The 25,317-nt window shown below is 44.1% G+C and overlaps 1 protein-coding gene across 1 annotated transcript; it reads left to right on the top strand.

The window, feature by feature from the left end:
* Positions 1 to 417: 417 nt before the first annotated feature.
* On the top strand, positions 418 to 20,683 carry FRZB (frizzled related protein). The gene is made up of 6 exons (XM_052793139.1): positions 418 to 1,030; positions 10,637 to 10,684; positions 15,397 to 15,462; positions 17,523 to 17,727; positions 17,990 to 18,053; positions 19,647 to 20,683. Exons 1-6 carry the CDS (start codon positions 577 to 579, stop codon positions 19,755 to 19,757), a joined length of 948 nt encoding a protein of 315 aa, XP_052649099.1. The 5' UTR covers positions 418 to 576; the 3' UTR covers positions 19,758 to 20,683.
* Positions 20,684 to 25,317: the final 4,634 nt, after the last annotated feature.

Raw genomic sequence — 25,317 nt, 5'->3', positions numbered from 1 at the left:
CTCGTTACCCTTTCAAGGTGCCCTCTAACCTATTCCCTTTCTCCCCGCGCACCTCCTTCTCCAGCCTCGCACCGCGTAAACAGAGGCATTTCCCCGATAATAACGTGACTGACTATCGGCGGGAGGATGGGTCCGAAATGAACGCCTCCGCCTTCGTAGCAAGGTCCGTGATCCCCTCCCGAAGCAGGCGTTCCCCTTCCCGGGAGGGCGGGAAGCGTTCCCCTCTTCCTTTTTTTCAGCCGAAGCAAAGCCGCCGCTCCTTCTCCTCCGCGGGCCCGCGCCCTGCCGGGGGGCTCTCCTTTGTTCGGGCCAAACTCCGGGGCGGAGCGGGGCCCCGCCGGACGGGGAGGGGCGGGGCGGGCCCAGCGGAGCGCAGCGCCCCGCCCCGCCCCGTCCCGCCCGCCGGCGGGAGGCGCGGAGGGGCCGGTCGGCGGGCGGGCTCCCCCCTCCCCCGCCGCAGCGCGGCCGCCGCCGCCGCCGCCGCCGGAGGAGCCGCCCCCCGCCCCGAGGTCTCGCCGCTCGGCCCCTCCGCTCGGCGCGGCGCGGCGGGGGCACGCCGTCGGGGCGGGCGGCGGCATGTGGCGGGGGCTGCCGGTGCTGGCCCTGGCCGGGCTGCTGGTGCTGGGGCGGGCGCCGGCGGGGCGGGCGGCGGCCTGCGAGCCGGTGCGCATCCCGCTGTGCAAGCCGCTGCCCTGGAACATGACCAAGATGCCGAACCACCTGCACCACAGCACGCAGGCCAACGCCGTGCTGGCCATGGAGCAGTTCGAGGGGCTGCTGGGCACCAACTGCAGCCCCGACCTCCTCTTCTTCCTCTGCGCCATGTACGCGCCCATCTGCACCATCGACTTCCAGCACGAGCCCATCAAGCCCTGCAAGTCGGTGTGCGAGCGCGCCCGCGCCGGCTGCGAGCCCGTCCTCATCCGCTACCGCCACGCCTGGCCCGAGAGCCTGGCCTGCGACGAGCTGCCGCTCTACGACCGCGGCGTCTGCATCTCCCCCGAGGCCATCGTCACCGCCGAGGGCGCCGGTGAGTGCGCGGGGACCGGGGACGGGGGACGGGGCCGCTCCGCGCCCGCCCGCCCGCCCGGCCGGACAATGGGCGCCGACCAGCGGGGAGGGGAGCCCGCCGCGCTGGAGCCCTGCCTTGTCTCCGCTCTTTCGGACTTTCCTCTAAGTCTCTTTCGGCCCCCGCCGCTTTCTTTTCTTCTTTTCCCTCTGCCTTTAGCAGCCGCGTCGCTGCTGGAGAAGTTTTGCCGTTGGGGAAGCGGGCGCGTGGCAAATGACAGCCCCGCCGTCGTGCCGGGGGACGCTTTAGGAGCGTGGGAACGACGACCCTCGTTTCACATAAGCGGGAAACATTTCGAGACCCCGCTTCGGTGCTTCATCGGCAGCGGTTGCCTGTTGGGAAGGCAGGGCCACCCAGGAGAGAGGTGCTCCCGCTCGTCCCTAGGCTGCCAGGTCCCGCAGCACCTCTCTTTGCTCATCCCCAGCCGCTCGCCCTCCCCAAAGCGGTCCGCTCCCCTCCCACGCAGGGCCGTCATCCCTACCCGGGGCACAGCCAGCAGATTTTGGGGAAGGAGCTGTACCCAGAGGAGCCCTGGGCAGGAGCTGGGGGGTCTGTGGTCTCCCCAGCCACTTCCTGCGCCAGTGTTGGCATGCGTGCAGCTGAAGGGGAGAAAACAGCCTCGTCTGCCTGGTTGGCACCGAAGGCACGGTTACGGCACAGGTCCCCGGGCCGCTCAGGCGAGGAGCCCAGTGGAGGTGCAGCCTTCTGCTGTGTTTCGTTCCCAGCGTCCCTAAGCGAGCTGAAGGCCACCTCCAGCACGGAGGCAGCTCCAGCGCAGCTCTGAGGGTCTCTGACCCCCACCACGGTCTCCGAGGGGTTGTTGGAACCCCCTCAGCTTTCTTGCTGTATCCCGTTTCACTGGCTGCGCTCGCGGTGGTCCCACAGGGTGGCTGGCCCTGGGTGTCCGGCTGCCGTCCGGGGGTACCAGGGAGGCCAGAGTGTCTCCATGCAGTCGGGTGAAGACTGCCGACCGCTTAGGCCACCGCGATGCTGCAAAACTGCTGTTGCTTGGGGACCCTGCTCTGTTAGGGGTGTGCTGCCATCATAGCTGCCTTTGGGCTGGAGGAGTCAGCAGGGCACCGCTTACAACGCGGTGAGCCGAGCACCGCAGAAATATTAAATTGAAGGAGCTATTGAACAGGAAATTAAAGCAAGCCAGAGGGTGGTTATCACGAGTGAGCTTTGACCTTTACGAAATGGCCACGGTTCCTGTCTTCATTGAGGAAACTATTTGCTGCTGGTGGAACCAGGCAACATTTGCTTGCTGCAAAGTTGCAGTGTCGGTGTGTCTGCCAGACCTCTCCATCACAGGAGTGGGAGCGCGGAGCTGGAGCAGGGGAGCAGCTAAGAGGGGTCGGAGGCTGAGGCAGAGCAGTACCCACGTGCCTTGCGGGCTCGTTGTGCTGCTGTCCGGCTCCTTCGGCGCCTGCAGCTGCAACACCGGGTTGTGGCATCTCACTGGTGGGCAGCGGCTCCAACCTCTCCATTCTCCCCTAGCAGTGGCCTGTGAATGAAAGGGTTTGGTTTTTTTTTTTTTTTGAGTTCTGTGCTCAGCACAGTATTTGCCTGAGCTTTTGTCCCATTACCAAGTGCTTTATGTATCTCTCTGCCAGCAATACCAAACACTGTAATTCCTGTTTTCCTCTCCTAATGAAATTTCACACTTCGGTTTCCTGACTGTGCTCCCCAGCTCAGCCTTCCCAGGTAAGCTGCTCTTTCCCCTCCTCCCCATTTATTTGTAGGCCAGACTAACCCCACTCCTTCTCTGACTCCATCGAGTTACCCTCTCCACCCCTTGAAATCTCAGCTCGGTGACCATACCCTGATAGCTCCAGTCGTTATTACTGTTTCTCTCTAACCTTTCTAATTACTCCCCTCTTGCCTTTTCGTCCTTCCTCCCCCCCCGGCAGTTGTCCCCAGCCCGTGAACCCAACCATCTATTTTTGCCTGCAGCTCCCTCCCTGCTGCTGCTGCTCCCTGGGTCTGCAGACCTGCTGGGATGGTTTGGGGAAGTACGGTTTTGAACACCAAGTGCCTTTCTTGGCAGCATTAAGGTGCTTTCAAAACTGCCTTAAAAATGGCTCCAAACTGAGCAAGGCTTGGCAGGTCTGCAGTGATTTGAAAGCAATCACATTCAAATCTGGAGGGAGGAAGTTTGGCTAGAATTGCCCCCGAGTTACCTATTTCTGAGGACCTCAGCAGTACAATAACCTCTTTGAGGGATTCCAGGGCCAGATCCATGAAAACTTTCTTTCAGTGAATGAGAACCTGATGACATTCTCATTTCTGGGCTGAAAATTTTGAACCAATGCATTATGCATCAGACTGAAAGAATCCTTCTTGAGGGAATAAAACTGCTCCTTTAGAAAGCAGAGTGAAGGATTCCTGTTCTAGGAAGAGGTAAGGTGAATACTTCCAAATTCAATTCCCCAAATAAAGGATTGCAGCCAAGTAGAAGTCACAAATAACCAACCAACTGCCTAACGGGGACCATGCAGAATACCTGCTACTATTTTATCTCCTAAGCACTCCCACCCCTCATGCTGTCTGTAAACTACATCTAATAGGGCAGGTAGAAATATAAATCTATTTTTTCATGGGCTTCTGTCATGGAAGAGGATTATTTTAGTCTTCAGAAGTGAAATTCTGATTTTTCTTTCATTTTTTGCTGCCTGCAAAGTAACATGATTCTACCGTTTCCTTTCCTTTTGAGGTCTCTGCGTTATTACTGGTGAGGGTTATTGCATTTGTCTAGTCCCTTCCAAAAAGCAGCAGCCCAAAGGATGACATGGTCAAATGTTTGTCCTTATCAGAATGGGAACAGGGTTCGTAAAGCCCGATTTCCATTCCTTTTCCAATATTAGACCATGCGTCTTATTTATGAGCACATGGTTCAGCTGGGTGCAAGGGCTCTTCTGACCCTCAGGACACACTTCCTTCCGGTGGAGTCTCCTGCAAGAGCCTGCAGCGGGTTAACACTGTGCTGGGTCAGTTATCGTATGCTCTTCTGCAGCCAGGAAGAGCATGTACAGATGCTCGCAAAAATTCCCTGTCACCATTAAAGTAACTGGTCTTGACTCTCATTTCGGTGATGCCAAGTTGAAGATTGTTTGAAGTTCGCTTGACCTTTTTCTTTGGCTGACGTTGCAGTAAAAGATGAGAAATTCCTCTCCAATCAGTTGTATTCCCCATGCCTAGTAGACTGTGGCTGTTGCAAAACATGGAAGAACGGTGGTTAGTAAAATCTGTGGCAAATCCCAGTAAGAAGTTCACTTTCAGTTATTGAGGCACCCATCATGAATCCTCCACAAACATCTTCTAGGACCTCTTTCCACGTGCAGCCCGGGTGGCAAGGAAGATCTAGAGGCTTCCTCTTTGCAGGAACAGGGGAGGTATTTGTGTCTTTCTTCTGATGTTATTAGGGTTGCTGATGTGCTGAAGGGGTGAAATAGTGGCTGCTATGTCTGTGATGGAGAAGACTGGTAAGAACAGTACAAGTGCCTTGTTTAGGGCTCAGTTAGAAGAAAAAGCTCTGCAGACCCTCTGGGCTTGTGCTGGTCTCCAAAACCTGAGTATGAGCTGCTGTACCACACTGCTGATCTGGAGGTCTCAGGTTCCTCAAGTTACAGAGACCACCTTCAAACAAGCATCCTGTGGGGAACACATCTTCCTTGATTTTTCATTATCTTTGGGAAACACCTGCGTTCCTTTACACCCAGGCAGCAGAGGGATGCTCTGGGCATGGTGGGGGTGTTCTGGGGGCAGGTGCAACACTGAATATTTTGGCTTTGTGTGGAGGATCTGACAAGTCACAATCCAGGATGGTGGATGAAAAAGCCTCTTGACGACATGTTAACATCCCAGGTGTGAGGTTAGTGCATGCAAATGTCTGATATATAGCTTTTATCCTGCATCCTTGTCCTTTGTGTTTTGGGGATGAAAGTGATTACACTTGCAGACATCAATATAAGCTGTCTTGCACGTGCAGGAGGTCCCATTCACGCGCTTCATATATTTCGGTCTTCTTGTGCTGGGTACATATGCTGACTGCCTCATGTCTATCTGGTTATCTGCTTCCTTCATTCAGGCTCCTGTCAAATCTTTAGTCTGTGAGGCAGTAAGAAGAGCAGATAGATGAAAACTGTCTTGAATCTAAAATTTCAATAGCAAGACCTGTCTTTAATTTTACATGTAATAAATGACCAGCCTGATCACAGTCATCGCTGGTGTTGGGATGCTGACTCAGAAAAGCACTTCGGCACGTGTGCTTGGCTGCTACTGTCTAGCAGAGTATTTATGTTTCAAGTGACGTGTTTATTCCTGTTTTGAAGAGGGAACTGGCAATAAAAGCAGAGCAATATGATGGGTACCATGCGTATCGGAGGACAGATCCGTCGGTTGGATTTCTGTCTCACTGTATCTTATTTAGATAGAAAAATAGCTTGAAGGCATGTTGGGTTGTTAATGAGACGTTGGGGGAAAAAGGAAGCATCATCACAAGGTATCAACCATGTGTAATTAAAGTCCGAACCATTTGGGGTGATTATCATAAGACAGCTGAGGACAACTCTGAATCTCTTTAAAAAAGTACTATCTCTTAAACATTAAAGACGATTAAAGATTATTCAAGCGATGGAGATGCATTTTCTAAAATCTTACATGAACCCATGATTTCTCCATGTAGGCCAAGTCCTCCGTACCTGCCCGTCTGCCTAGATGAATTCATAGTAAACCAGTATGTGAATCTGGCATTGTATGCTTAAAAGAAAAGTGAAGGAGCTATTCCCATGCTTGTTTTTCATGTGTTACTTACTTCATTTCCAAAAGAGTGGTTTCCAAACTCCAGATCAAATTCGCTCTGACTCAAACTTCGCATAGCTCTACTTATAGTAGCCGAAATGTACAGTGGTGTTAGGAGAGTGTTGCAGCCTGTACTGAGGATTAGCAGTCATGCCCAGGTTGTCATTTTAAAGTTGAGATTTGTTTTAGGTGTTTGCTCAAAACTTGGAAGCGGACTTATTTCTCAGTTAAAGAACAAAATCATTACAAGCTTCAAGCCTTAAAGAAGACAGAAAAAGTTAATAAGAGTATTTAAACCTTATTAACGATGATACCGTTGATGGTGTTATACTATCACTTTGCTTTGTCTGCCTTTGTAGGCTGAGTCCCCTAGAACGGCTTTTACGGTCTAAGCATCAAGTCAAGACCTAGGCCATTATATGTCATCAAAACCCAGCAGGATTCATTATGTGGAATAATTCATTATGTGGAGCGGCCGTGTTGTCATGTTGCAGGCTGCTCTGTGACTTGGAGTCAAGTCATCTGTATCAAATTTTAACGAGGATCAGTTTTCCTATTACTTTGCTTCGCTGTGCATGTTTTTGCAATCAGATTAGCAAAGATCCTCTCTGTATTAAGACCTGAAGTAGATTTAGAAGTCTGAATTCATGCATATTTGAAGGTTTCTTAATCAATGGGGCTCACAGATGTCTCCATCTGAAGGAAGTGCCCAAGCAGCAACTGCTCGCTGTGGTTTTGTTCTTTGGAGCAGCGTGCCTGGAGTGACTTCAGTAATAGCTGGGCCATGTTCTTTAATTGCAGTGACAATCAGGATCGTGTTACTTCTGGCTCTTTCTCTGCTTTTTTTTATTTTTAATGTAAGCTATGATATGAGTAAGATGTTTGCTCAAAACTAGGTTTTACCAACTTGTTTCCTGTTCCCAAACCTCTCATCCAAATCTGTGATCCAGGCATCATTATTTTGTACACTTACTGCGCAAGCAGCTTTTATTCTCCTCTCCTTGTTAGTGGTTTGGGTTTTTTTTATATAGCATCCCTCTGAAAAGCGATTAATTAAAACGGCTTATTGGAAAAATCAGTTTGGATTTTTTTCCCCTGTTCTTAAACAGAATTTAGTAAGAAGCCTTTGAATTGGAGCTCTGGATAATATTTCCTCTTTGGCAATCCTGCTAATCATAGCTGACAGATATTTCTTTCAAAAAGATTGTTTTGCATAGACAAAACTTGGCAGAGAGGTCACCTCAGAAGAGAAGTGGAACAATAGGAAGTCAGTTGTTTATTTTTAAAAACAGCTTTTTTTTTTTTTTTCTCTCCTGTCTGCGTTATGGCTGGAGGTCTAAGCAGTGTGCATCTCCTGATGGAGAGAGGTCTCTGCCAGTCAGACTGCTGGGGTCAGGATTTTGTGGCTGCTGACGCCCACCTAAGATCTTGTGAGGGACTGGTGCCAGGGCTGGCCCAGACCCTTTTTCCCATCGCTTCCCTGGTAGATGAGAAAGGACCGAGGGGTATGAGCTTGCCCGGGGGAAGGATCAGGTTGATGCAAAGCCTTTCCCCGAGATGTGTTGTGCAGTGGTGGAGGTCTCCGGTCCCTCCGCGAGCCCACGCTCCTCTCCATCAGTAGAAACTGCTCATCCCTACTTAAGCATGAGCGCACCGGGAAAGATAAGCATCAAGGCAAGGTCAATACGTGCCTGGCCCAAGCCCTTGCAGGTAGGGAAATGAATCATGAAGTGATGTATCGGTACCTGTTTACTCCTCCTTTGCTCATTGACAGGCACTGTGCTCTGACCACAATTGCAGAGCACACCGCGCTGCACACCGCGCTGCACACCGCAGCCTTCACCCAGGCACAGAAGTGGGAGCTGTTTCCATTAATAGCTGCCCTGCACACGCCCGAATTACTCTTGTTGCGCACCCAGCTGCCTCGTCAGGTAACCGCAACTGCTGGTTTGGGGTAGGACAAGTGACCTGGTGAATGAATGCAGAATTAGGAAACGGGTTGAGGTTGTGGTGTGTTGTAATTTGGTAAAAATAAAATAAGCTCTGTACTTAGGAGTGGAAAGGAACATCTGGTGGAAAGCAGTTTAGTTGCATGTTTGTTTGCAGGACCAGGTTTATATTGGGCATTCTGAGTGTTTAGCAGCCCCCCCCCTTGCATCAGTGTGAGTTTGAAGGAGAGTTCCTCAGCTGATACGCATGAGCATCGTACCCCCAAGTGAGGTCAGGGAAGGCTGGGAACCCCTGACCGGGCTCTGATTTATTTTTAGTTGTAATTCCAGAGTGAATTGGACTTGGTTCACTCAAACACCATGAAGCCATGACTGCTTGGATCAGCCCTTGGTTTAGGAAGGGAGAGTGCACTTCAGGGCTTCTTTTTCCTTCCCTGTTGCCTCCGCGGATATGAAGATGGTAAGCATTTAACCCGATACTTCCCTTGCCTCCTCCACTGATGAAACGTTTTTCTGCCCCCAGTAACAGTTTTGTTGGCGTAGGGCATGTGCTTCGGAGGTGTGAACGAACCATCCCTTTGTTCATAACCAAAGTACCTATTTTGGTAGGAATTCTGGCTTGCTGGGCCACATGAAGCACCAGAAAGAGTTGCCTCGGCCATGTGCAAAGCCTGGAAGGCAACCTGAGAAGTTGGCCAAGGCGACTGAACGAGAGGGGCAGTGAATCTGGAGAGCTTTCTCTGCAGGGGTCTTGAATGCCCAGAGAGTGGTGAAACATCTCAGGCCAGTCTTAGGCACACGGAGAGGTAGAGCCACCTCTCCGTGGTTGGTGGCTGGGAAGTTTTGCAGACTTTTGTCTGCAGCTGGAGCAGATGGGAGGATTATCGGACTATAGACCCGAGCGCTGTCTATGCTTTTATCACGTCAGAAGGAATTGCAGATGTAAAGCTACCACGTGGCTAAATGAACAAGACAACAGAGGATTGGCCCAGGAGAGGAAGAACGAGAAGAAACGTGGTCATCCTTTTACTTACCGTTTGCAAGAGGAAAACCATTTTAATTCCTCTTTCATCATGTCCTGGAATACAAGAAAGCACTTGATACAACATAAAATGCATTTAGATTTGATGAAGGCCTCTTTTTTTTACCTTGCACTATTGGTAGAGGTCACCATCACTAATTACCACCTGATAATAACAGCTTTTTTTAAATTTGAGAATAGCTCAGGTGAATGATCGAAATAAAACACGTAAGTAAGAATTAGTGTGTATAATTTGACTTGTTACAAGGCAGCTTGGAGAAGCCTTACAGCTGCTGTGGAAGTACCTGATAACCAAAGACCAAGCTGGCTCCATGAAAATGCTGAGTTTTGTTCTATAAACTAAGATCCTGCGGTAGTTCGGAACTTTCTTTGGAAGAAAATGGATATGATTTTTTATTAGTAACAGGATATTGGATAAAAGAGCATCTATTCAATCCTTCCATGCTATTTTTTATACCCTTTGCTCTTTATGTTGGTAAGAATAATTACTCCTGAAGTCTCAATTTTTTGAAGCTAACTATTATGTTAGCGAGGCAATTAGTTGTTTTTCAGATTTACTCTTGCCCTGACTGTCATTTAGCCATATCCCCATTTATGTAAAGAAAGTTTCACGTTGCTATGAGTAGTATAAATATGCATTAAGGTGGTTTGTTTGTTGTTGTAAACAGGTATTTTAAATATGTATTTACAGAATTTGTGATTAAATAATGGCCCCAGTCCTTAAAATTTATTCCACGCATCTAAACCCCTTACCTATACTGAGTATCATCAGTGTCCTGGGCTGTCTTACAGCCAAATCCTTACAGCTCAAGCTGCAAGAGAGGAGCTTTTGTTACATGGTCATGTCTTTATTTGTTCTATATTATAAAAGCAGTGGCATTGCACCCATGATAATGTAAGGGTATAAGAAAGGTGATATTTGTATGATACCAGCTTTCAGAGTTGGAAGTACTGGCGTAAATGTAAAGGGCTTTTTCTTTGAAAGCTCATTTGTTTTTCCATTGTATGTGTCATTCTAATAAAGTATACTGCCTCGCTCTCAGATCTTGTTTCTCTTGCATTTATTTTTTCCATAACTTGTACAACGTTATATGCATTAACATACTTGTTTTTCCATGATTACGTATGTGTATAAATCCATTAAATTGTGTGACTTAATAAGCAACAGGTTTGAAATGATGCATTTTACTAATGTGGGACACATTCCACTTAGGAATGTGTCTAAAGCAGTTCTTTGGGCATAGTGCCTTTTTTTCCTTCTGTTCCTTATCTGTCCTTCAAACTAATCAGTGTGTTTTTAAACTGAGCAGAAGGGGAAGGTCTGAAACATTTGTTTTGGCATTTGCTTCAACGATATGATTGTGGTTGGTTGGTTTGATTTCCTCAGTAACCAAAAAAACAAACCAAAAGTAATTTCTCCTTCATCATCTAATTAAATGCAAACAGTACGTGTACTTTTTGTAGGTGCTCTAAGTTAATGCTGTAAATTTCCATCCTCATCCTAAACCTGCCAGTCTGTGCAGCAGTAGAAATGGGATATTTAATCTGCTTCAGATTTAACATGATGTGCCGGATTTGGGTGAAGTTCAGATAAGAAATTGTGTCAACTTTAACAAGCTGGCCTGTAGAACATTACGATCTGTTTATTAATAAAGCTATTATGTTTTAAAATACTAAATATTAGAGAAAGAGCAGACATTGTAATGTGGGTGTATTGAAACAATCCAATATTAAAAATACTAACATTTCTTTATGTATTTTATGAATCCATGCCAGATTTCCCTATGGATTCTAATAACGGCAACTGTAGAGGCGCTGGCATCGGTAAGCACACTTTTATAAAACTGTGTAATAAGCTATAGTCTTTCAAATCCTTTTAATATTTGATTAAGTAAGAGGGGTACTAAGTGATATTTAAATACTGTGTCTTGTCCAGGAATCTTGTAGATTGTGCTTTTGTGTCCCATGGACAGGTGGGATTTGGGCCTGGTCAGCCTGTGGACCTCTCAGCATAGAACTCAATTAACACTAGGCAGCCTTTTAGCGCTCGTCTCTTCTGCTCTTGTCAGGGCAAAATTTCTATCAAGTCAAGAGGGCTGTGCTGACTTCATTGAAAGTTTTGTCTTGAACAGTGAGAATGATCATTAAATGGATTTTCATTGGGCAAAACCAACAATGATAATGGTTTGTTCTGACTTTAAAGTTTGCAAATTAAGTTTGGCACTCATTGTATATAATGGCAGAACTCCCATTAACCTGAGGAGGTTGATGCTGAGACCTTCTGAGACTGGTTTTATTCCAGCAGGTCCCCTGTTGCTGTTCATTTTTGTTTTGTTTTTGCTGGAACTGACTAAAACCCCCTGAGTGTTACCACTAGTCATAGGCAATGGAGAGAAGCAAAGCCCAGGCTGATAGCTAATAGATTATAGAAATGTGAATTTGTTGCTCAAACAAGCCAATGACTGTAGGTTTCCTTGAATTTTATTACAATTCCTTCAGAAGTTTTCCTCTTAGGCCTTTGTCAAGAAGATGACACATGGAAACCTAGCATTAGCCATTGTGTCTTTCCTTCTCCAGAGGTGTTGATGAACTATAGTGTGCACTGATGCTCAGTTTGTTAATACAAACACCTAAGTATGGTTGTGGAACATAAATTTAGATATCTGCATAAAAGTGGATAACTTCAGCATTAATCTCTGTGACCAAATTGTAAAAAGGTATTAATAATGCCCAGCTTATAATACAGTTTTAAAATGTGATCAGTAGGTCCCAATGTGAAAGTAGCTATGTAGGTGCAAAATATTATTTAAATCGCAATGTACATCCTTTAGAAAGCCAGCTACAATTAGAAAAACCTGATAAAAGTAAGCCCTTTAACAAGCTTCACTTTAAATTGCCTTGAGCACAGGACTGTGTCTGAAAGACTTCCTAAAGATTTTTTATTACTAATGTCAGTATCTTCTTAGTTTTAAGCCATTTTCAATTGTGTGGCTCTGAGAAAGTGTGGATTTCGTGCTCTACAGTTACTGTACAAAGAGCATACAAGCTTCACTTTGAGTATGAAAGTAAAGCTGGATACCTTCAATGTCACCTTATATCAAAAATATTAAATATATCTTTACCACTGCCTGTCCTTAGGGATGTAGATGGCATGTAATACCAGTAAGTGACCCTGCAGTGGAAAAGAGTAAGACTCAGTTATACTGTCGCTGTCATGATGCTTTTTGACTAGTAAAAGCAAAACCAGACCTAAAAAAATCCAATCCAAAAAACAGGGTGAAGATGCACAGAAAAATTGCTGATGAAAAGGCAGGGTAATAATTTTATCACTGCCTTTTGCTGTACAAACACAATTTCTGGTGCAATGCACTATACCTGTTTCAACTGTCAAACACAGTTTGACCACCTAAAAGGCTGTGTTTCATAATTGCTTTATTTATACGTTCACTAAAGTAAATTTGTAATTTTGACATTGTAAATAGAATTTTTTTTTTTTGTGAGTAGCAATCTGATGTGTTTTAAAAAATCCTGGACTCAGCGCTGTGATTGCTGGAGCATATTGCATGTGTTGCTGTGTACAGTTGCAGTGAGCAGAACTCATGGGTCACCCCTGTCCGAGACACCTTTTATTCCCAGTAGTGTCCACTGGAAAAAACTTCCCTCTGAGTCTGCACGGGTTTTTTTGCGGGGAAGCTTTTTTACCTCTCTTGGCAGTAAACTACATTGTTGCCTGCTTCATCAGATGCTTTTCAAGTCACTTTGAAATTTTTCCAGAGGTTTTATTTATCCTTAATTTATCAGGGAAGCTTTTGCCAGGTTTGAGTGCATGTCCCGATCCATATTACAGCCAGGTTTTAGACGGTGCAGGAACATATATTTAAGATGTCACGTTTCTTTGTAGCCATCCATGGGCAAAACACTTTTCCCATGTAGTCCGTTTGTTTTGGCATTTACAGGGAGAAGTTTTCAAAGGTATAGATTTTGAGCTTTTGAGAGTCCTATATTGATTTGTATTAAAAAAAGAATGTTTAATGGCAAAGTTAGCTGAGCTCTCAGTCAAAACTGGTGTGAGCCACTGCTGCCTGTCTCGGTGCTTGGAAAATAACGTTGTTGTCATCCCAGAGCTCTTCGGGTAATTCTGGCAGCTTCGGAGGAGACAGACTGTCATGTAAGATGGGACTTCCCCTCAGCACCAAGAGATGCAGTATGTTTTTATAAGCACCTTTTGCAGGTGTTCCCACTCCCTGGGGAAAGCTCAGCTTTGCCAGGAGCATGCATCAATCAAATATGTGTTCTCTAGTAACTCAGGTTGTGCTTCCTTTGAGAGTCACTGTAACAGGAGTCGGGAGAGAGGAATTGGTTCTAGCTCTACGACTGACTTTATAACTGACCTTGGCAAGTGACTCTGTTAGTTTCTGTATCTCTAAATAGTAATTAGGAATAATGCAGTGTTTTGTAAAGTTCTTTGAAATGTAAATTTGAAAAGCACTAGGGTGACTAGGAGGTATCCTTCATTAAGAACATGGGCAGGTCTATAATTTGTTTCTGGAACAAGACTAATAAAATATATTCCTCAAATTAATAAAATATTCCAATACCGTCTTAAAATTGAGGGAAATGTGAGGCTATGTATTCTTGTCTTGTAATTTAGACTATTTTATTTTACTTGTGCCACAGAGCAAAGTACTGTACAGCAGGAGAGCGTTGAAGTGTACGACTTGGTGGACTTGAACGCTGAGATGCCTGCGCGAGTGTGGGTCATAGGAGCATATCTTTTACGGCCTGTTTCGAGGCAGCTTATAAAATGGGCCGTAGTTTGGCCTAAAATATGCATGAGCTCCCACAGGCAGAAGGGAGGCCAAAAATCACTTCCCTTCTCTGCCTTTATTATTTTAACACAGTCTCATACAAAAGCTGAAGTCTGTAAGACTCTATATGTAGATTCCTGAGGATGCGTTTGAAATTCAAGGAAACAATATACTCTTCTTTTAAAATGTTCTCCTCTTTCCTGTATTTTTTTTTGTATCTTCAACTACAAAAATTATTTCAATAGAAAATAAGTAATGATTTGGAAAGTTCATAACCATATGATTCCATCTTTCTTTTTTAATATGCAGAAATCTTATATAGCAAATAAAGTTCTTTTTCAGGCTCTTCATGTTGGATTTAACTAAATCACTAGCTTATATGCATTTGTATTTTAGAATGATGGTGTATAGAAATAGGCTGCATTAAGTGTACTTCCACTTAAATGCTAAGTCAAATGTCAAAATAGATGACCATGTGTATGTAATACTGGCACCTGCTGTTTGAAATGACTTCACCAAAGTCCACTTAGACAGTAGCTTGAAATAAGTAAATATTTGCATTAGAACAACCAGCCATGAATTATTGGTGGTGGTAGTGAATGCATGGCTCTGGAGCTTCAGCATTAGCACTCCCCAGGCACTAACGAAAATGTTTTTACCTCCGTTATTGTTCCCAGCTGTCTGGAAGCTGCACCACTGGAAATGCTGCTCTGACAGCGCTCATGTGTATTGTCTTTTGAAGGCTATCCTTACCGCCAGAAGGGCTAATAATTTCCCTATTTTAATTAAACCTGAGATTCTGGGTCATAATAAAATTTACGCAAAAATTGAGGAAGAGTCCAGAGCAGGATCAAAGGTAACACCGAACACCTGCAGTAGTCAAATGAAGCCCTTCAGCCTCTTAAACCTTGTGCCAGACGCTGCTGAAGAGACATGGTTGAGGTTTCATTTTGTCAGGACTGTCCCAGAAGTGTTCGGAGCAGGGACCCACGTGCCACTTGGTCCCACCACCCTCCAACATGCTTCATCTGTTGACTGTACTTCCTAGACATCTTCAGGTGTAAAGGGGCCATGCCACTGTAAGAAATCTTACAGTGCAGCTCCAAAGATGAACTGTATGTTGATAATTAGCCACAAAAATCATATTCCTATGGTGAATGCCTGCTAGCCAGAATATCCCAGTTTGCTAAACCAAGCAAAGTTATGTAGTCTCCAGTCAAATGTTAAACCATGCCCTGTCATAGTATTTTCCTTCTGTGTCTATATCACGGTCTGTATGATCAAAGGTGCAGAAAGGAGGGCATTCAGTAAGTGTAGCAGAGAAGAGAGAGCGGCATTGTAAGGGTCTGGAATTGCAGCACCTGAGAGCACAGAAGAGACCAAGGTTGAACCTTGAATTGGCTTAAAATGGAAGATTATGTCAGTTCAGATTCAAAGTCCTTGTGTCCTTGTTGTTGTGGGGTTAGTTGGTTGTAGTGGTTTGGTTGTGTTTTTTAAATTTCAGCTTGTCAAGTTTTCTCCTAGAAACCTTCGAGGTCTCAGGGACAGTTCCACAACATCTTCCAGCAGAACAGACCAGAAATGCCTTGTGGTTTTTAATATTTCACTTGCCTGTAATAAACAAGTCAATTCAGTGAAATTTTTGTTAGGTGTCAGCTTGGGGTTTCGGAGAGATTGTCACTGAACATATGCTCTTTTCTTTCTGAACAAAACCTTCTCTTTTTATAGAGCGCTGCAAATGCAAGCCTATAAAAGCTACCCAGAAGACTTATCTACGCAACAATTACAACTACGGTAAGAACAGCTGCATGGCCAGCTCCCAACATTTTTAAGGCTACAGTAACGGAAAAATGTTCATTAAAAAAGCCTATGGTCTCAATTACTGAGGGTTAATCCAGTGGTGCTTATTAGGGGGAAGGAAGATGTGGCCTGAAACATTTCCAAATTAGAAGGATGGAGGGGATTAGCTTAATATGTTAGTAAAAGAGTGTCTGTTGATGTGGAGTGTTATTTCAATGTCAGCGCAGGCATTTCGGGTTCATGCACTTTTTTAGTGTGAAAAGTGATGTGACAAAAATGATGTGGGCTGCTGTGCTTGAACTGCCTCTTTGATTTCCAGCACTGTTATGTTCTGGTTTTGCAGGAAGGGATGTTTTTACTAACTTTCGTGCCTACAAACTCACCATGGGATCTAACAAGCCTACTAGGTTCGTTCTTTCTCAAGTATCGAAGCCAGCAATGAGCATCTTGCCAGCTGTGTTGTGCTGTCAGTAACACCTGTAAAAGTGCACGATGTCCATATTTATGTCTTCTCTTGTCCAGATTGTCCTGGTCTTCAGGCATATCACAGGTCCAGGCTGCTACTTTTCTTCATACTGTTTGTTTTAAGCAAATTAGGGTGATGAAGCCAGTGAATACATATCGCAGGAACTCAACGATTGGGCCCATCCTTTTTCCCATTAATCATGAGAATAGCCTTCGGCTCAGTGAACTTAAAGACCTCATTTAAGTGGTAGCGATTGTGTAATATTCATTAAGATTATGCATTTATACAACTGTTGTCAGATCAGCTCCTTTCAAAAATAGATCCTATTAAAAGCTAAAAAATTATAATTGTATTCAGTCAAACATCATTGTTATTTTTTAGGTGACTAGTCGGTTTTATGTTGTTTTGGTGGATTTGTTTGGAAAATAATTACAGAGTGTCTACTCTCCAGAGGGTACCTGCACATGGTGAAGAGTTGCTGAGCATGCTACTGCCCATCTTTTCAAGCTTTTGAAATTAAAGACATTTCAAAATACATTTGAAATAACTCCAAAGTAAAGCAAGATTTTGTTTTGAAATCTTAAAAGGTTTTAGGAAAATGGATCACTTGTGCATTTAATATACACAATTTACCCTAAGTTATTAATTGTTGGCAGCTGTATTTAATGCAGCTGCAATACATGCTGGTTGATGGACTTTATGGGCAATGCATGTGAAGAGAGGAGATGTGTAAGTCCATGGTTTTCTTCCTTCCATACTACCTTTTTCACATAGGTTAGAAGAAATTGGGAATCTGGGAAATCTGCTATTTATAATGGAAAGGGACTCTTATTTGCAGGCTGTGAAAGATGTGGTATTCTCTAGAGCATGACCTCTGGACTGGCTTTTCATTTGCATGTGGTATCAGTTCACTGGTCACCATGAGAGAAACGAAAAGCGTTGCCTTTGAAAGGCAACTTTTCCTCCCATGCAACTTAAGGCAAAAAGAAAGGGTGAGGGAGGAAACAATTAGATGGGTCACGAGGTCAGGATCAGGAGTGTTTAGAGTTCATAAAGAGCAGAGCAGATTGCTGCTGGGTCACTGGAGCGAGAATAAAAAAAGTAAGGGCCTGTCATCCGGCAGAAGTAGTGGTAGGAGAAGCTTTAATGCACATTCACGTTTAGTGAAAGGTTGAGAATGACAAATTAAGTTTGGTCATATGTACTGCAGGTAGTCAAAGAGCGAGCAGTTACAGCTCGAAGGAGAAGGAGAGCATACAAGAAATGAATTAAATATATTTAAAGTGGAAAGGACAAAGAAGAAGGGATGCTAAAGTTAAAGCCCAATTTAAACAGGACATAAATCCAACTGGTACATAACTCTTGCTGGTGACCACGCTATTATGAGATCTACTGAGCTACTTGGACCCTCTTGGTGGAGGATGAAGTAATGAAGTGGAGAGATGGGGGCAGGGGCATTGCTGGAGTTCAGCTAAGCTTTTGATAATGGATGGTGCAAAAGACTAATCCCAGAGGTCACCAGGAACGGCTTGGGGGTGACCCGCATTATCTGCTGCTGCTAACTACGCTCTTTGTGACTTTTTCCCAGTCATTCGGGCTAAAGTGAAGGAGGTAAAGACTAAATGTCACGATGTCACTGTGGTAGTGGAAGTAAAGGAGATCCTAAAATCTTCCCTGGTGAACATCCCAAAGGACACTATAAACCTTCACACAAACTCCGGCTGCCTGTGCCCGTCGCTCAGCGCCAACGAAGAATACATCATTATGGGCTACGAAGACGAGGAGCGGTCCAGGTGACTCTTCCTGCATTGACCTTGGAGCATATTTGTTGTTTTTTGTTCCCCTGCCCGTAAAGCTGAACTTCAGAGCCACCGGGAAAGGAAATCTTGGTGTGACTCTGTACACCTCCTTAATGGTATTCGGAGGGGGGACAAGACTTTCTGTAGGCACAGAGATCTTAGTCTTGCATGCATTGGGTTGTATAGGTTGCATGCATTGGGTTGTATAGCTTGTGCATGCCTGTCGGTGGAGTAACTGGTTGTCTCCGTTGTGTAGGTTGCTCTTGGTGGAAGGCTCCATAGCTGAGAAATGGAAGGATCGTCTTGGTAAAAAAGTAAAGGTAAGAAGATACCTCACCAAAAGTCAAATGCTGCAGATACCATGAAACCTACCTAATCTTTTCAAAATAAGGGAAGAAAATACATATGCTGACTCCAGTTATTTAACATCAAGTATCAAAAATTAACTTGGTGTGTTATTTGCTGTATTACTTAGAAATGCATGCTTTATAAACTAAAGGGATACATCGAATTGCCCCAAAGTACACCAGTGTAGCAGCAATCAAACCCTCCATCTCAAAAAAAGCAAACAGTAGGAGTATTTTAAGTCTGTAGGCAAACTGCGCATTCTACAACACGCACCTACTTATTGGGACTGTGATACAAATTAAAAAAAAAAAAAGAGGGCTTTACAGATGTTTTCCAGACTAAGTCAGAATTATACTTTTCAGATTTAATATTCTTTAAATACAGTTCTCTTACCAAATTGTGTGGATTAGCAACTATTTTAAATTTACCTTCCTGGCTTAGGTGAAGGAGGTACATGATAAGGAAGTCACGTCATAGCAAATTGGAAGCAATGAGCTCAAATGCAAGCAAGATATGAAAATATATTCTAATATTTTCTAATTTAAATGTATTCTAGTGCCTTCCAAGTTCTTTTTATGTTTTGATGCGCCACAAAGTATCAGTGATTTGAGTGTTAGGAATATCACAGAATATTCTTACTTTGACACAATTTCTCAGCCATTGACTTGACATAATGGTTGTGCCTGTGCAAACTAGTCTCCTTTTCCACTCAACACTTTCTTCAACAGCCTTAGTGGTAACTGGCAGGAAAATACTGTTCTGACTGCAAATGCAAGTTTTTCTGTGCATATTTGTCACATGCACAGAGATTACACGAGTGAAAAGATATGGGGATCTTGTTCCAAGTTGTTGTTTGATTTGGCAGAACCTTATGAAATCCAGTGCCACAGAGTAAATACCACGTTACCACCATGGGTTGGCTTCTGCTGAGTTCCAGTTCTTGGATGGCAGTGTCATTTGTTGGGGTTTTTGGGGGAACTGACTTACTTTCTCATTTATTTCCTTGCGGCCCAAGACCTGCTGCCTCTGCCCTCGCGCCCAGCCTGGGCCTGCTGAGGACCATGCCACATCGCTACCTCCTTCTCATCATAATCTCCTCTTCCAAAAGTGTCATCAGTTGTAGCAACTGTATTTATTACATCTTTTTGTGCTGCAGTTGCTATTACCTGGAAAAGTAAAAATAAATAATAATAATTTTTTAAAAAATTAATAAAAATCACTTACTATTTTTCATCCTGCTTCTACCAAAGGCTGCACAAATAGCTTCATTTAAATTCTGTTGTTTAGAAGGTGAGACTCATGCTGAAGCCATTATGCCTTGTATGAGCCCCTTCATTCACAGAGGCTACAAGAAAGCCAGGAAATGGTTTCTCTATTTAAAGTGACTTTTACCAATAACCCGACATTCCACCGTTCGAACCCGACACAGGCTAACGCGGTGGAAACAGCGATGGCTTTTTTTTTTTTTTTTGCTGCTGCTGTTTGTAAACACATACGGTTGTTTCACATATGACATGTCTTCTTCTGTAATCTCTTTTGTAATTCCTTTGCCTTTCAATACGCAGCGCTGGGATCAGAAACTCCGCCACCTCGGGAAGGGGAAGGGAGAGCCCGCACACAGCGACTCGGCTCCGAAACCTGGCAAACCCAGCAGTGCCCGACCAGCACGTAGTTAGATGTGGGACACCATACATTGACATGCAGTGGACTATCCACCAAGACTTCATTGTTGGAGCAGCAAAGGAGAAATTGCACTATTGCACGTTATATTCTATTGTTTACTACAAAATAATGTTTTAGCTTATATTAGTTTTTATTCTCCCTCTTGTTTTCTGCATTTTCTTTTCAGATGTGTGCAAGCTCTGGAAATACATATTTTATTTTTTTTCTGTTACTAAGAACTGTAGAAAACTGCCCTTATGAGATGGGGAAAAATAAGGACCTGTTGAATTTACCATTTTATCTCCTCAGTCTTCTTAGGGAGAAAATTCTGATGCAAGCAGGAATGAGATCTGGCAAAGACTGTCGCTTGAAGTCATGACTCAGACTGGCTTCCCCCTTTCACTCTTTCCTGGTCGCTGTTTGCTCAAACTTACTGTGTTGGGGGGGAGGATGTTATCTGGTTTTAAGTGCATAATTTTTTATTCTGAAATATAATTCTGAAATATATAAAGAAATGATGTTAAGAGAACTGTTTTAATCAGTACACCTTTCTTAAGTTTTCTTATAAATAAACCACTTGTGTAAGCCAAAGTCTAACTTAAAATATTTCCTGTGACAAACACAGTGTGCTTGTGCAGAGGAGACCTGGGTTTTCCAGTGCTCTGGACCTTGCAGGAAAGGTAGTATAGTTCTGTTACCACAGGACGTAATTTCTAATATACTTCTCTTATAATGGCAGGGTTTTTTTCCCCTTTTCTTTCTTTTCTCTGCTGAGTTGTAGCAGTAGACTGACTTACCAGGCCTGCTTCTCAGTACAGGTCTGCACTTTATCCTTTTGATTTTGTGGTGTTATTCTTAAATCTGTGCCTACATAAACAAGCGTTCAATGCTCAGTAAAATATGTCCAATAAAAGAATTGTAGTTACCAACACAGACCTTATCTGACTTTTGAACCAATGTCATGGTTTTTTATATTACTGTTGAAAATACAAAAAGCAAAAAAAAAAACCCCTCATTTTTGTGCTTTTGTAGAATTTTTTGCAGGTAGTGCCCACGTGTTTGAATTATCTTCTGTTTTCCTATTCTCCCATGCTCAAAAGAAATTTAAATGGGCTAAATAAAAGAACAGTCCTCTTTGCTGTAGTCTGCAGAGGGGAGCCCACTCTACTTGAGATGCAAATGGCTGCTGCGTTCTCAGCTGTCGGTATGCCCTAAGTGCATTAGGGCTGCCTTTCATTAAGAAAACAGTGTTGAATTGTTAGGTAGGTTGAAAATACGATGAGAATAAGTGAACACAGAAATATTGGGGAATATTTTTAATAATGCTCTTTTAAGATTTCAGTTAATCACCAGAGGTCTCGGGGCAAATTTTCCATTGGGCTGGATATGAAGCAAGTTGAAACATAAAACTGCTTCCTGCAACAATCAACACATGCAATTTAGAATCAGCATTTATGGTGCAAAGATGGGGTTTTTTTAGCTTCCTCAAGTTGTGTTGAGATTTGCCTTGTGCTTCCCCTCACTGTCACCCTGGTCCTGCACTCAGAGCAGGTCAGTCTCTGCTAACAGATAGTGTTTTATGCAAATCGTGTTGTTTGTAAAGGTCCTGCTTTCCCATTCAGTGTCAACTTAATTCCTCTCTGAAAGTAAGATACTCTTGCTTCATCTTTTAATCACCCTATCTAGAGTCAAAGGAGAAATAATGCTCTCTGGGGACAAAGAAAAGGAAAGAAATAGATCTGCTTCATTTATTGATGAGAACCAGTTTCTGATCAGCTTCAAGTCCTTAATGTTTTATTGCTAGGCTGAAACTCGTGCCCACTCTTCAAGTGATCAACAGGCTGATGACCAGAAAGTGAGGCAGCTGTTTTCAGTGTCATTACCTGCTGCTGGTTTGCATTTCCAGTGAGGAGAGGAGGATGTGTTGGCTTCCTCTGCAGGAGAGCAGAAGTGCTAGGGGTGGGTTTGCTCTCTTCACACCATGCCAGCCGGGAGGATTGGTTCCCTGTGTCTCGTCCCTCAGCTAAGGGAGCAGTTGAAGAGGTAAGGGGGAGATTGTTGAGATGGGCTCACCTCTGTGAAAGCAAAGTCTCGGCAGCAACAGCCGAGAGCCCCCTCAGATGGCTGAGCCGTCACGTCTTGGTCGGGCTGTTAAATTGAGGGGTGTCCCATACAAGTGCTGGCACAGCTGGGAATCCATGCAAACCGATGTGCCACGAGCTGTTCCCTTTAGCTCTCTGGGTCCGAGTTTGATCTTTGAGAGCATCTGTTACTGGAGGAGTATGGTCTGGGAGGAAACCTGCCTCTGCTCACTGCATTTGACCTCGGGTGTCACCAGAGATGAGAAGCAGCTGTTCCTTTTGTATCCTGCGCTGGTGAACTTGGTGTCGGTAAGTCACCCTGCAGTTCGTGCAGAGCTCCGTTCTCACCAGAGCCTGGCTCTGTCACGGACTTCAGAAAAAAAGACCTTGGGTGGCTGTAGAGCACTGGCTGCGCCGAAGCTTCTACTTCGGGCTTTGGTGGTGCGTCTCTTTTAAATGACTGTCCACATCCTGGAGGGAATGCTGGTTCCCTCTGTTTCTCAAGCTCTTACAGAACAGGATAGCGATAGTACATATCTTTTAATCTTCCCTTTTTACCTGCAGTGAAACTACTTGACGGTCATGCTCAATCGCTTATGAAAACTTTCATAGCTATGGAAAGAGTGCTTTATAAGCATTAAGAGTATTTACCTGTTTAGTTTCAGAACCAGTTTGGAGGTAGCGCTAAAATCCTATAAAAGGAGAGCAAACAAAACAGCATGTAACAGCCAGCTTGTTAACTGTGTGCAACATGGTTATTTTACTGGGTGATGCACATACCTACGTGTGCACATGTGACGAGTGTCATGGCATGTATAGAAGGATTGATTAAAACCATGCCTTTCCTACATCTGGGTTACATTAGTCCAGAGAGAAAATATGCAGCTTAAAAATCTCTGTGGATAATTAGCCTGATGTTGCTTATCAGAAGGCACACTTTGCTAGTACAGCTCAGCAGATGAGAAGGCAGGAGGAATAAACACCAAAGTTGCTTATTTACAAGCAGTATCTCTAGTTTCTTGCAAGGGCTGACTCACGGTTTTAATAAATCTGCTCTGCACATATTAGCAATGGCACGAAAATAACAGAGCTTTATTTCAGCCTCGGTATTATTATTTTGATGTATAATTCCTTCTGCTAAATCCAATAGTAAGCAGAGTCCACACAGTGAGAACAACTTTCACATTAATGCTAACGAGAAGAGAACAGTTCAGTTGAACAGGGCTGCAGAACAGCCAGCGCTGGTAGCACTTGGCAGCCGGAGGGCCTCCTGCTCAGGAAGCCTTTGTTCAGAGAAAAATGGAAAATCAAGATTTTCGGGGGTGCGGCGAGGGGCCAAGTGGAAGATGTCAGCGTTTTTAAAGGGAGGATGAGATATCAAACACACTATATAATGTGACACAACTGCAATCAGGCTTTTTTTAATAAGATTTTACTGTACCAAGCCTGAGAAAAGTATCAGTCAAGTGTAATATCAATGATGGGATGAAATATGTCTATTCTGAGTTACAGCCTGGGTGAATCCAGAGCCTGCTGGGCAGAGGTAGGCTGCGAGGGTCCCCACTTTGGGGACTGCCAGTGCCATTCTTTTGTTTGCCTGCACATTGCTGCTAGTCTGTAAGATGCTAAAGGCTTTGTATATTATAAATTCAGCAGGTAAGTGAATGAGTAAGAATGAATGGACAAATGAACACTGTGTGCTGGGGAAGTAATGCAGCGGGGAATGCTTAAATCTGGGTGTGCTGGAGATATTTACTGGCTACTATTGTTTCCCTTCCTTCATATGAAATAACCGAAATCTCATATCAGTTGGTAATGTCTGCTCATGTCACTGTTTGACAGTGTTTTCTTCCTACTTGCTGTCTGCTTTTTCAAGTAGCCACCCTCATATCTATCAAAATGATAGCTACAATTTGATGGTGCTTTATAAAACCCTTTTAGATGTCTGTTCCACTTTTTAGAAGCATTTTGCTAAAGCATTTGAGAGCTGGGAACAGTCCAGGAAAGTTGCTAAGCCTATGCTAAGACCTACCCTATGTTCAGCTCTTTCGGAAAAGAAGCCTGATTTCCATCGGATGTAACTGTTTGATGAATTCTACATGCCCTGTATTTTAAACAACTTAATCTGAACATATTCTAAGAATGTTTCTTTGGACTATTATTATTCTGAAAGTAGTTCTTAGGACTTATTTGATATGCCTTGGTGGTGTGTGGAAGACGGGTGTATGACACTTGCACCTCAATTCCTAAATCAGCTGATGCAGACTCATTTCATGCTGCTGTAAATTACACTGTTTGGGTTAATCTCCCATTAAATTCCATACTTTTGAGGATAGACTTTAGCTTTTTTACAAAAAAATCTTAGGTAAGACATTAAAAGACCTATCTTCTGCAGTCAGTTAAGGAGTATTGTCTCAATCACTCACTAAAAGAAATGTGCTTGATTGCATGAGTACATTAGCCACAGAGCTTTGAGAGTGAAGCATATTTTTCAGATGAAGAGATTTTTGGAATATACGCTTTTTATTGGATATAAGAGAAAATTGTGATGTGCCTTGAAATGAGGTAGTCCAGTCTGAAACTGGAGGAATTAATTATATGCTAATATATTATTCCAGGCATGCGTGCAACTCCAACAAACACAAATTCAGACCTGCAAGGAAAGTTTGACATTTGCCAATCCATTACTTAAACTAATGTTGTCTATGAAAAAAAGAGAGAAGCTCAGAAGGTAAACACATTTCTTCACCATCTGTAACAAAAAGTGAGTTTCAGCATTGAAGCACGTCCAAAACCGGCCATGGTGCTGCGCTATGTCAGGTATGTTTTAGAAGGACTTTCACATGCAGTAAAGTTGTTTCAGTCTTATGTTTTGTGGAAGGGGACTGGGTAATATTTAGCACAGCTCTCCTTCAGGACTCTAAGCTGCGCACAAGCTAAGGGCTGGGGGACTAAGGGAGGTTGGGGAGGACGCGAACGTGTATCTCGGGGTGGGGGGGTAGAATCACTTAGGGTGAGTTACGTGCTATGCAGACAACTTGAAGATAAATGGCAGCCAGCTTCATGTGGGGTAAAAGCACAGCGTTAAAGTATAATAAAGTAGGGATTTGTTACATCAGCATCTCGGTATATCTTGCTCCTTTCCAGAAAGGCAAACAGTAAGTCAATGTAATCGACGCTGGCACCGCAGCTGCCTCAGACTTCCCTTAGGATCTGCAAGGACTTTTGCCAGAACGTCTAATATCCTCAATAAACCATGCAGGAATTTCCTCCGTAGGCTGCGACATCGAGCTCTGCCCACACTGGTCACAGGCAGGAGAGCAGTGGTTGGGGTCCAAGGAGCACAAGTGCTTCCATGGGAAAGCGGCAGGAGTGTGAGCATGGCCACTGCTGGGAGGAGAGGGGAAATGATCGCTACATTTCCAGATTATTTTACTATGACCGGTTTGTCTTTCTCTGCATTTAGGTGTGGAATCAATGTAAAGAAGAACTT

The sequence above is a fragment of the Harpia harpyja genome, chromosome 7 (genome assembly GCF_026419915.1).
Source record: "Harpia harpyja isolate bHarHar1 chromosome 7, bHarHar1 primary haplotype, whole genome shotgun sequence".
Lineage (NCBI taxonomy): Eukaryota > Metazoa > Chordata > Aves > Accipitriformes > Accipitridae > Harpia > Harpia harpyja.
Note: the sequence above shows the minus strand (reverse complement) of the source record. Positions and strands in the feature narration are given on the sequence as shown.